Here is a 12,279-nt window from a genome sequence, read left to right as displayed (position 1 = left end):
GACAGTACCGTTCTGAATTCAAGTTCTTTTGATAGTATAAGTCCACAAATTCTAAGAGTATCCAGTTTTTTTTTTATTTGTTGCTATTATCAGAAGAAATATTTAGCATTTGTTTGTATACGTATTTTATACTTTTACATACATTCTGTAAATGATATATCAACAATATTCTGCGTCACGTCATTTTCCAGACGTAACTATCTAAAACATTCATTTCAAATATATATAAACGTAGTTATCTAATATTGCGAATCGTCTTTTGATGTGTTCAATGACTCAGCATACTGACGTGTTATACATGATTTCCATATTTAATCAATTGTTAAAGGCTCAAGCGCTATAAGGCATGACGGAGCGAGTACCATCATGTAATTCAAATACAAGGGTTAAGCACGAGTTTTGTAAAAAATTGTCGAGATCCAAACATGCATGTTTTAAATGAAAGTAGACGAAATGTTATGCGTCATGAAACATCCGGCAGAAAATTTTATCTATTTTCATCTCGACATGGTGATAATTGATAAATTTCAAATTTCAATTCTGACATGGTGATAGTTGGTAACGGATTTCCATTGGGTATGCTCAATTTTTTAGTCGCTTATATTTTCAGCTCATGTGATTTTTAACCTTTATATTTTTCCTAGTTTTTATGTGAAGACGAATGCCAAAATCTGAGCAAAACCCGTTAAAGTCCGCCGGTGAAATGGCCATTTCGGCAAAAACGATTCCGAAAAAGTGAATTATGTAATTATGAATATCAAACTTCATGATTTTGTAGAATATTCTAAGCATTTATTTGCGTTGAACACGTCATGTTCCATATCAACATGGTTCTTTAAGACGTATTGGTGTTCTATAATGATTTTGCGAAGGAGTTGTGTTCAATATTACCTACGTCAGAATTTCGTTCAAGAATCATGAAAAATCCTGCTTTAATTATATTAGAATCATGTCAAAGATGTTAGAAAAATCTACTCAGAATTTTGTCACAATCGCACCTAATTTTATTTGAAAATCTTGCCTAGGGTTATCTTAGAATCCTGCATGACATTTTGCGAACATCAACGCATGATTCTGTAATCAATGTTTCTAGGATACTCCCAGAATCTTCATTATAAATTTATAGTACTGGAATCTGTGAAACATCTGTCCAGAATTCATTCAGCAATCCACCCAGGAATATATTTGTAAACCCTGCCCAGAGTTTTGTGAAAATTTTATTTTGACGATTCTGAGAAATCCTGCTAATGGAATATTGCCTAAGTTTTCCGTAGAATTAACTCTTAAAAGGTGTGGACGACTTTTTTGCACTGATTTGCTTATGTCTTTGGCTCAATCGATAAATTTTCGAAATTTTAACAGTATTCTGTAGGAGATTAGTTGACGTGTTCAGATACAAGACCGGAAGACTTAGTAGAACCAATCGGAATAAAATGTTGTTTTCCTTAGTGTGTCAAATAATATCATATTTTTTCGACAAAGGATTACCATGGGAAGCCTTTCTAGCCAGTTTCAATACAGGTAACAATCTTAAGTCCAGCTTCAGAACTCCGTTTTTGATTCCAAAAGACCAATTTTTATCATAAAAACAGCAATTATGCGAAACATCGAATAACACTATTTCAGTAAATTATAACTTAAAAAGTTGGAATTTTCTGAACGAATAGGGGTCATTTTTAGTTTTATTAAGTAATAAAATATAATTATTTCGTAAAAGTAAATCTCAAGAATGATTCTGATCAAATCCTGGAAGGATCTTCTTCTTCTTGACTTTCACGTCCCCACTGGGACACAGCCTGCTTCTCAGCTTAGTGTTCTTATGAGCACTTCCACAGTTATTAACTGAGAGCTTTCATTGCCAAAGTTGCCATTTTCGCATTCGTATATCGTATGGCAGGTACGATGATACTCTATGCCCAGGGAAGTCAAGGAAATTTCCTTTACGAAAAGATCCTGGACCGACCGGGAATCGAACCCAGACACCTTCAGCATGGCGTTGCTTTGTAGTCGCGGACTCTAACCATTCGGCTAAGGAAGGCCCTCCCCCCCTGGAAGGATATCGTTGCGAATATTTATCCTGAAAAGATTCTGATGAGAATCCTTGAAGTATTCTGAAGAAAAATTTGGAAAGGTTTTCATGAGAATCACAAAAGGATCCATATGAGAATCCTGTAGAGATACTGATGCAAATGCTGAAACGTTTCTGATGAGTATCCTGGAACGATTCTGCTGAGAATTCGGCATCGATGCTGATGAAATCCTGAAAGGTTTCTGATGAAAATCGTGAGAGGATTCTGGTGAAAACTTTTAAAAAATTCTGATAATATTAGCTTGAAATGCATTCTGACAAGCATCTCAAGAGATGATCTCTGATGAGAACCCTGAGAGGATTCTGAGGAGAATCCTTGGGGGATTCTGAAGAGAATTATGATCCTGTGAGAATGTTAATGAGAATCCTCCTGATGTTTCGCATAATGGCGGTTTCTTATGCTAAAAATTGGTCTTTTGGAATCAAAAACGGGGTTCCGATGTTGGACTTAAAATGGTCACCTGTATTCAAAAGGACCAGAAAAGCTTCCGATGGTAATCTTTTGTCGAAAAAATATGATTTTATTTGACACAGTATGGAAATCAACATTTTTTTTTTTTTTTTTTTTTTTTTTTTTTTTTTTTTTTTTTTTTTTTTTTTTTTTTTTTTTTTAATTTCTTTATTCGTATCATTCCAAACATTACATTCATTTCTTATATCTAGGTGTTCTGTGTTATTTGACAACACTATCATCCTAATTTGGTAAAACAAATTTAAGATTTAATTAACATTTTGTTAACAACATATTACATTTCATTTGCCGTAGCAGTTCAGTTTTTTTACAGGTGAGTTGATTTCACCTGCTTATAAGAGAAAAAAAAAGTTTTTAATATACTTAACCTAACTTAACCTAAACATATAACGCATTAATCGTGGCAATAGAAGATTGTAACGATTTTTGCCTGAAATTATTAATGATTGTATTTGACATTTGTTCCAATGTTTCAACATTGGATATTCTATGTAATTCATTGGTACTATACCAGGGAGGAAGCCTCAGAATCATTTTCAAAATTTTATTTTGAATTCTCTGCAGAGCTTTCTTCCTGGTATTACAACAGCTAGTCCATATTGGTACAGCATACAACATGGCTGGCCTGAAAATTTGTTTGAATATCAACAGCTTGTTCTTCAGACAAAGTTTTGATTTTCTATTAATAAGGGGATAGAGACATTTTACATATTTATTACATTTGGCTTGAATGCCCTCAATGTGATTTTTGAAAGTTAAATTCTTATCTAGCATGAGCCCTAGATACTTAACTTCCTCTGACCAATTTATTGGAACCCCTCTCATCGTGACAACATGTCTACTTGAAGGTTTCAAATAAAGAGCTTTTGGTTTATGTGGGAATATTATTAGTTGAGTTTTGGAAGCATTAGGAGAAATCTTCCATTTTTGCAAGTATGAAGAAAAAATATCCAAACTTTTTTGCAATCGACTACAGATGACACGCAGGCTTCGTCCTTTGGCGGAGAGGCCTGTGTCATCCGCAAACAAAGATTTTTGACATCCCTGAGGTAGCTCAGGTAAGTCAGATGTGAAAATATTGTATAATATTGGTCCCAAAATGCTGCCTTGAGGAACACCAGCTCTTACAGGAAGTCTTTCAGATCTGGAGTTCTGATAATTAACCTGAAGTGTACGATTTGACAGATAACTTTGAATTATTCTAACAATGTATGTTGGAAAATTAAAGTTTTTTAATTTTACAATCAAACCTTCATGCCAAACACTGTCGAAAGCTTTTTCTATGTCTAGAAGAGCAAGACCAGTAGAATAGCCTTCAGATTTGTTGGAACGGATCAAATTTGTTACACGTAAAAGTTGATGAGTGGTCGAATGTCCATGGCGGAATCCGAACTGTTCATTGGCAAAAATTGAATTTTCGTTGATGTGGGCCATCATTCTGTTCAAAATAACCTTTTCAAAAAGTTTACTGATGGAGGAAAGCAAACTGATTGGACGATAGCTAGAAGCTTCTGCAGGATTTTTGTCTGGTTTTAAAATTGGAACAACCTTAGCATTTTTCCATTTGTCAGGAAAATATGCTAATTGAAAACATTGGAAATCAACATATGATTCCGATTGGTTCTCCGGGATCGCATACTAGGTATCTGAACATGTCAAGTGGCCAAGTGACTTGATACATTCTATTTTCATATACTTTCACATAAATACATTCAAAATCTAGTGAAATTTTAGCAAGGAATAGGAATAGGAATAGGAGGTGTACACAACATTTCCAGCCGTGTATCCTGATTGGCCACCGGTATCCAAATTTGTGTGGATGTACTTGGAAGTGCAACTAATCCTCTACACAACATTGTTAAAATTTAGAAAATTTATCAATTGAGTCAAAAGATATGAGCAAAAGAGTGCATAAAAGTCGTCCACGCCTTTTAAGGATTAATGTACAGTATTAGTAAGAATGAAACCTTCGCAGTGGTATTCGGTTCAACTAGTTTAACCATCTACCATTATATTTTGTTTAAGCCTAATTGAAGTTCAGTTTTTCTTATCGAATATCCATTGCATTCAACTTGCGTTTCAATGCTCACAACTCAAGAAGATTCATCCCAGTTGCACGAAAGTTGCACTTGTCTACGTGTTTGACAGTTAGTAGTTTGTTTCAATCCAGTTGCAATATAGTTGAGTTTCACATTGGGTATCATGATACAACGAAAACATGTTCTAGCAACAGTTTATCTGTTTAAATGGTGTTTTCAGTGCAATTGTGAGTCAAATTTTTCAACAAGTGTAGTATGTGTAATATAATTATTACGCTTTTTCAAGTTTTCCAGTATTTTTAAAATTTGGAACCTAAACTAAATTACCATACTGAAACATTAGCTTGAAATGCAATCGAAAATTTTAATAATGATCCTTGATGTGTTCTAACTATAAATAAGCACAACAGTCAACGGGCCAGATATGAGAAGAATAAAGTAAACTTCTCGACAATTTACAGCTTGAAAAGGTATAGCTCTTAAGAATACGGAAAATTTATCATCTCTCTTAACCAGTTACAGCGGCTGGAAAGGCCTAGTTAGATAGAAATAAACAGTAGACCTATTAATACTTCGAAGAATGTCTGGAAATTCCCCAGTCAACCAATATTTTGATTTTTTATGTCGGAATGCACAATTTGGTGAAAATTTGGGTGTGATTCGAATCAATTATGTATTTTTGAACTAATTTCAAGCTCCAAAAATTCATAATCACCGAACGGAACACCAGAACTTATCGGAAACACCTCTTCATAGTAGTATATTCAATTCTACGAACTTCTGTCGAACACGATTTTATGATTGTAGTAAGTTTTAACATAGTTTGGTTTGGCTATGTGCTTCAAAGTTCTGGAAAATCCCTATTTTCGGGATGATTTTTCTCTGAAAAACATTCTTGTATAAAAATTTTAGATTTTCAATTTCCAGAACATGAAGACTATGCAAATCTAAAAGTTTAAGGTTACGATCTACCTAACAAAAAAAAAATGGTAAAAAGAAGTAATTAGAAAGCACATTTGTAAATCCGCTGTGTATGAGCCAAGAACACCACTATGAGCTTCGAAGGATGTAAAAAATGAACAATTTAGCACTGCTTTTTCTCAGTCGATGATTTAGAATCGTTCTGAATAGCCAAAGCGATCAAAACAATCATTCCTCGGAAAGAAAAGGCAATGCTAACTTGTTCAATTTATTCATTCGCCGGTACATGTGTTATGGACGATTTAACTATATCATCGAGTTAAGATGCGGTGTTCGATCTTTGGGCACATCTCGATCAAACAATGTTAAAACTCAATTTTATCTAACATTACCAGAATAAAATTTGCTTTCAAAAGTGATCAAACCTTGAAATAAGCGCAAAGACATATTTTTAACTTGAAGCATGCTATAATCTTTATTAAATCAGTTGAAAATTGACCATACATTGTTCTAGGCAGAAGATTTCAGAATACTGCTTGACCGGAAGATTTCCAGACATTTTTTTCAAATATGAACAGGTCTAATACACAGTGTACGATCAATTGAAATGTTAAAATATGGTATTCCAAGCAGTCTTTATTAGACTGGCATGTCAATATCTTTCTGAAACTCTTCCAAGCTGTAGAATCACGAACAAACGTGCAACTTCTGTGAAGTAATGGCATGAGCTTTTGCTTATTAAGACAGACATGTATAAATTCTCAGTCGATGATTTAGAATCGTTCTGAATAGCCAAAGCGATCAAAACAATCATTCCTCGGAAAGAAAAGGCAATGCTAACTTGTTCAATTTATTCATTCGCCGGTACATGTGTTATGGACGATTTAACTATATCATCGAGTTAAGATGCGGTGTTCGATCTTTGGGCACATCTCGATCAAACAATGTTAAAACTCAATTTTATCTAACATTAACAGAATAAAATTTGCTTTCAAACGTGATCAAACCTTGAAATAAGCGCAAAGACATATTTTTAACTTGAAGCATGCTATAATCTTTATTAAATCAGTTGACAATTGACCATACATTGTTCTAGGCAGAATATTTCAGAATGCTGCTTGACCGGAAGATTTCCAGACATTTTTTTCAAATATGAACAGGTCTAATACACAGTGTACGATCAATTGAAATGTTAAAATATGGTATTCCAAGCAGTCTTTGGTAGACTGGCATGTCAATATCTTTCTGAAACTCTTCCAAGCTGTAGAATCACGAACAAACGTGCAACTTCTATGAAGTAATGGCATGAGCTTTTGCTTATTAAGTAATCTATCTGTGCAAATGCCACATTTTTGAGGTTCATGTACATAATAATTTCAGTTGTTATTTACTTTCTATGCGAATCTTTAACTATCGATTTTCTTCCTATAATTTTCGTGCATCACACACCACTACTCGAATAACAACAAAAAATGTATTCCAACGCCAATTTAAATTGCCATTATCCGTAAATTAAAGCTACGATAGTATTCTTATCAGAAAAGAAAAATTTTAAACGGAATTTAGAGCAAACATTGTTTGGTCTCATGAGACAATTGACTCTGCAATGCCTCAAAACGACGCAAAAGCCTTTAAAAAAATCTGTTTACTACCACAAATTTTCATAGTTTGTAATCACAGTTTGTCATTAAACACATATAATGACGATTGAAGTTATGAAGTTTAACCTACCTAAAGTTATTGCCAGTAACGTAGCAGTGTTACTTGAAATTAATATGACGAAAATATTTATGACGATTATACCACAGAAAGGGAGTAAATCAAAATTATGTGGGTGGATAAATTTGTTTTCCTTAGCAGTTGTGGGCTTATATCAACAAGGGCCGATTTTTTCACCTTCGCTTAAGCCGTAAACCACGTTTACCCATACGATTAAACCAGGTTTAAGGCCTAAGCGGTGGCGAAGAAACCGCTTACAAGAGGCGTAAGTTTAAAACGGGCTAAGAATAAGCTATAGAAATCGACTGGTGGTATAGAGTTGATGAAGATGTTTTCTGATAATAACGCCTTGGAGAACACCGTGACATACAGAGCTTTGAACAGCAACAGACGCTAATACAAATCACGCCATTTCGCGACCGTGGCCTCAGCTGTAAACGTATGCGTGAACCGTCACACTACTGACCCAGCAGACTACTGCCGGTGCCTATTGTTGGCAAATAAAATGATTGCCAAGCACGATAAGATTGAGCGAAGATGTAGGTCACAATATTCGTATTGTGATGGTAAATCTACGATATAATACTCTACGCTTTGCTTATCAGAGCTTGCATACATCCCAAAGAATATTCGCTGTATTTATCTGGTTAGATATTCAACTAAGAACCTAATTGCTGTAATAAAACACCGAGCTGAAACAAAGATATGTAGGTATGTGAAACTTTAGAATCGCTGCCCTTCGGTCGCTCTAGAATGCTGCTTTCGTGATCGTGAGCTCATGGTATTGCTGCTTCCGTGTAGTTTGCGGTAGATATTTAGGCCTCACATGCTTCATGAGTAGTTGGAAATCATTAAGTGATAGCGCAGTCTTTACATGCTCAAACGCGCAAAGATAGCCGACCGATAAGAAAATTATTTTAGACCAAACTTATTCGGTTGTATAAAGTAGTAGTTTTCGCAACAAGGTGCAGGATGATGATTTTTACAATTCGAGTTGTTAATTTATCTAACGAGGATTGTCGAGTTGGATAATTACGACGAGTGTTGTAAAGATCGAGTTCTGCACCGAGTTGTGTGCAATTTTTTATGCAATTTTGTAAAACGCCTCTTCAAAGAAATCATATTGAGTATTTCATAACATATTTTTGCAATTTCTGAAAATTGTTGTGTATTGAGTCATTATCCAACTTAAACTCCAACTCCAACTCTTAATTGTTGCAGCTCAATTTTTGTGAGAAGGTTTTGCCAATTGTCAATGAGCTCCAAAACTGACCACAGTCAAGAACGATTTTGCATCGTCAGTGCAACCGAAAAATGTACAATTGTAACAGCAAATCATTTGTTCCGAGAATGAACCGAAATTGATCAGTCCCAACCAACGAGTACCGCACACAAAACCTGCTAATCAGAATCGACACCACGCGCAAAACGTAGATAGGTACGTACATATGTATGTCCGCATTCGAGCAATTCCATCCAAACGTCGGTCGCCGGCAGCGATTCGAAAACCGACAAAAAATAAATAATAAACAACTGTGGCGTGATATCGCCGCGTGGACACCATGCTTGAAGTGGCCAATTTCTACTTGAGTTTTTGTTTACCTTGATTGTGACGTGACGCCCGGTCAGAGTCCATCGAAAGCAGAGACGTTTTTTTTCGGTTCCGCAATTTTTATTCTCATTTTCGTTTTTATTTGTACAGTGATCGTCAAAATTAAGTACCCACTTGCTTGTTATTATGCAAATTGGCAAAAAAAATCGTATGTCATTCGACGTTTTTTTTTCCTTTTGACAAACAATTTTTGAGAATTTATATGATTACTTGCAAGTGGGCACTTTAGTTTGGCGGTGACTGTACTTTTCGTCAGTCACTTGCTGGTTAGCGGGATCGCGTTAATGAACGATAAGTGTGGCTATAATCGGTACGAATGACCCAGTTGTACCCGCGGAGTATTTTGTCAAGTCATCCGCAGCTTTTAACGCAAGCTACTTAGAAAGCTACTCAAATGACGATCAAGAAGCAGCAGCGATTCGAAGGACACCATATCCATGTACTCTGTTTCAGCTAAGGCGACATTCAAAATCATATAACTATAATCAAATAATTCCCACCCCCGCTAGTCAAAAAACCAACTTACTTTCGTCATCCAGATGGACGGCCCGAAGACGGCCGATATCAGATGGATACCGATGATGGTGCACTGGGCCTCGGTGACGTCGATCTTACCGAACCGCAGCGTACCGGAAACGTACGTCTGCCAGTGGGCACAGTAGAACAGGGTCATGGCGCAGAAACACTGGAAGAACATCCACCGTGGATAGTATCCGAGTTGGCAGGATATGCACGCCGATAGGGCCACGAACACCGTGGATATGGAGTCGCACCCGTGGTCGAACAGTTCTCCCAGCGGGGTGGACGAATTGGTACGGCGCGCTTGTTTGCCATCGATCGCATCCAGACTTTGGTAGATGAACAGACCCAGGGCACACAGTGCACTGGCCCATCGGGGAGGTTCCTCGCGACCGTTTGGACTGAAGCTGCAAAGAAGAAGAAAGATAAAGATGTGTTAGTTTGATTGTTTGAACTGATAGTGATGCTGTCAACGTAAATACGTTGTATGATAACAAGACTGATGCATTGCGGGTGACGCTAGCAATAAATTAACATCGACACGGATAGTAGATGTTTATCTTTAACACCTTTTATGGATATAGTTAGTTACCGTAGCTTGCTAAGCTGTAATGGATGAGACTCAAAGCTTTTCGATGGTGATTTATATCTCGATATTCTCGATAGATTTATATAAGGCCAAAAAATCCGGCATTAAACCGTCAGATAGAAATTGCAGTGTATTTGATAGATTTTCATTACCATTACTTCGATTTTGAGCAAAGGTTCGAAACAAACACGATGACGGTTATTTTCCTCTTAAGGACTGTAAGTACACACAATGTGCGAAAAGTTTTCATAGTATTGGGCGATATGCAGAAACGCGTTATCGAACAGTGACCGATCAACAAATGAATGTGAAGATTGAAGATGATCCTCAGAGGATCGTCGGCCGATTTTGTGAACACGATCGCTGTCCATGTGATGTCATCAAGATCATCATAGGAGATTTGCATACTTAGGTTGTTCAGGACTAGGAGGAGAAGTTCATATTGGAAAATCCAACGGACGAACGAAATAATCTATGATGGATTGATTTCATCGCCTCCAAGAACATAGTCTGGTCATTCGTACTCCAACATACGGTACCGACGCCTGTCTAGATATGACCTTGAGCGGATTCCGAATCCGGATGTCGCCACAGCCTACGTCTAGCATCTCGAACGAACGTTGCCGGAAGAGGTTTGGTTTACCGAAGACACACCGATGACTACTGGAATACAATAACCTGGGCAGACGGAAATTTCATAATTATATCACGAAACAAACAAATTTTGATCTCATATCTTAATCTGATATTGAAAAGATGTTCGTCAATTTGGTAAAATTCAACGCGACAGCTCGACATTTGAAAATATGTACAAAAGATCAAAAGTAGTTCTTTCACATGAAACAACTTATTTCCATCGTCTTCCAGCTGTGAGGCATAGCCGTATGGTTAGCATGTCTGTGCAAGAATTAACGTGGGAGGAATGACAGTTGGAAGAGTAAAAAATATCGATAGGGCAAACGCTCCCTTAGTGGAGGTAGCTCCAATAGTGGAGGTAGTGTGTTTTGACATGTTTCGCACTTTTTTATGGCTATGTGATATTTTTCTATGATGTACGATGTGAAAATGATACAAGTTATCGAAAAATATTCATGAAATTTAACCATAAACCTATTTTAAACAATGATTTTGCTTAAATTGTTTGCTCCTTTGTACCTATAGTGGTGCATCAGTACCTATAGTGGAGGGTCCCATAAGAAATCAATGGTTTGCGCCACTAAAGGAACCATTCTTAAAACATACCTCCACTAAAGGAACAGTGTTCCTATTGTTGGTGCAAGGCTTTTTGCAGGGAAATTTCAAATGAATCGTGATTTTTATACATTTGAATGATAGAAGGATTTGAGATCTAGCGATTGATACGCTAAAATCATATAATTCATGATTTTATCACCATGTTTTAGCAGTTTTCCCTTAGGTGCACCACTAATGGTACATTTGCCCTAGTATAGAATGTACAACCAAGATACACATCTCCAAAGTAGTCTACCTATGGACGGAGCCTGGGATTGAACCCATGACCTTCTGCTTACCTAGTAGAAGCGATAGCCATTAGACTACCAAGCACCATAACCTGCCAGATATCGTTTTGATCTTATAATATCTTAACAAGATATGGCTCAATACTATTTTTTATTATTATTCTTGATCTTTTATATCTTATATCCAACAAACCAATAGCTGATTATAATCGACAGTACCTATTCACATTGGACGGAGTCGACAGAACAATTGGTTCGACAAGGAGTGTGGAATAATTCTGGAGAAGAAGAACGCGAGCCAAGCAGTAATAATGTAGCAAGGTACTCGGCAGAACGCAGCACGTTTGGCACGTTAAAGATCTGCCTACTCCAAGAGAAAATATGGCAACTGGAAACGGCAGAATGTGAAGAATTGCTAAATTTAAACTAAACTAATTTTGTCAGGCGGGCACGAGATGATTGAAACGTGGAAGTTGCACTACGACGAACATTTGAGGCGGAGTAGGCCGTCATTGAAATTTGTACTGGGCATCGATGATTGTGGCTAATTCGTCTCACGATTGCAAATTGAAGAAAATCACTCGTTTTTGCACCGACATAGCTGAAAAAGTATCAGCATACTTTCTGCATGCAAGCGCATGTAGTGATACTTTTCTGAATCAATATTACTTAAGATGGCTGAGTTTTATCAGTTTGAAATTGCAAGCAGTAAATCAATATGGCTGCCAAAATGAATGACGGGTTACTTAGTCTAAAATGGCGTTGAGGACACATACACGGAGGTTCAAGGAAGTGAAAGCAACGACTACCGCTGAATGTTGAACACTAAAAATTAATT

General features: G+C 36.6%; 1 protein-coding gene across 5 annotated transcripts in view; it reads right to left on the bottom strand.

The window, feature by feature from the left end:
* LOC5564361 (cholinephosphotransferase 1) overlaps positions 1-12,279 on the bottom strand; it is a 79,324-nt gene that overhangs the window by 45,662 nt on the left and 21,383 nt on the right. For all 5 annotated transcript variants that reach the window (XM_021852088.1, XM_021852089.1, XM_021852090.1 and 2 more), the window contains exon 2: positions 9,379-9,778. In XM_021852088.1, coding sequence (XP_021707780.1) covers positions 9,379-9,778 — 400 coding nt within the window. The remainder of the gene's footprint in view (positions 1-9,378; positions 9,779-12,279) is intronic.

Source organism: Aedes aegypti, chromosome 3 (genome assembly GCF_002204515.2).
Source record: "Aedes aegypti strain LVP_AGWG chromosome 3, AaegL5.0 Primary Assembly, whole genome shotgun sequence".
Lineage (NCBI taxonomy): Eukaryota > Metazoa > Arthropoda > Insecta > Diptera > Culicidae > Aedes > Aedes aegypti.
Note: the sequence above shows the minus strand (reverse complement) of the source record. Positions and strands in the feature narration are given on the sequence as shown.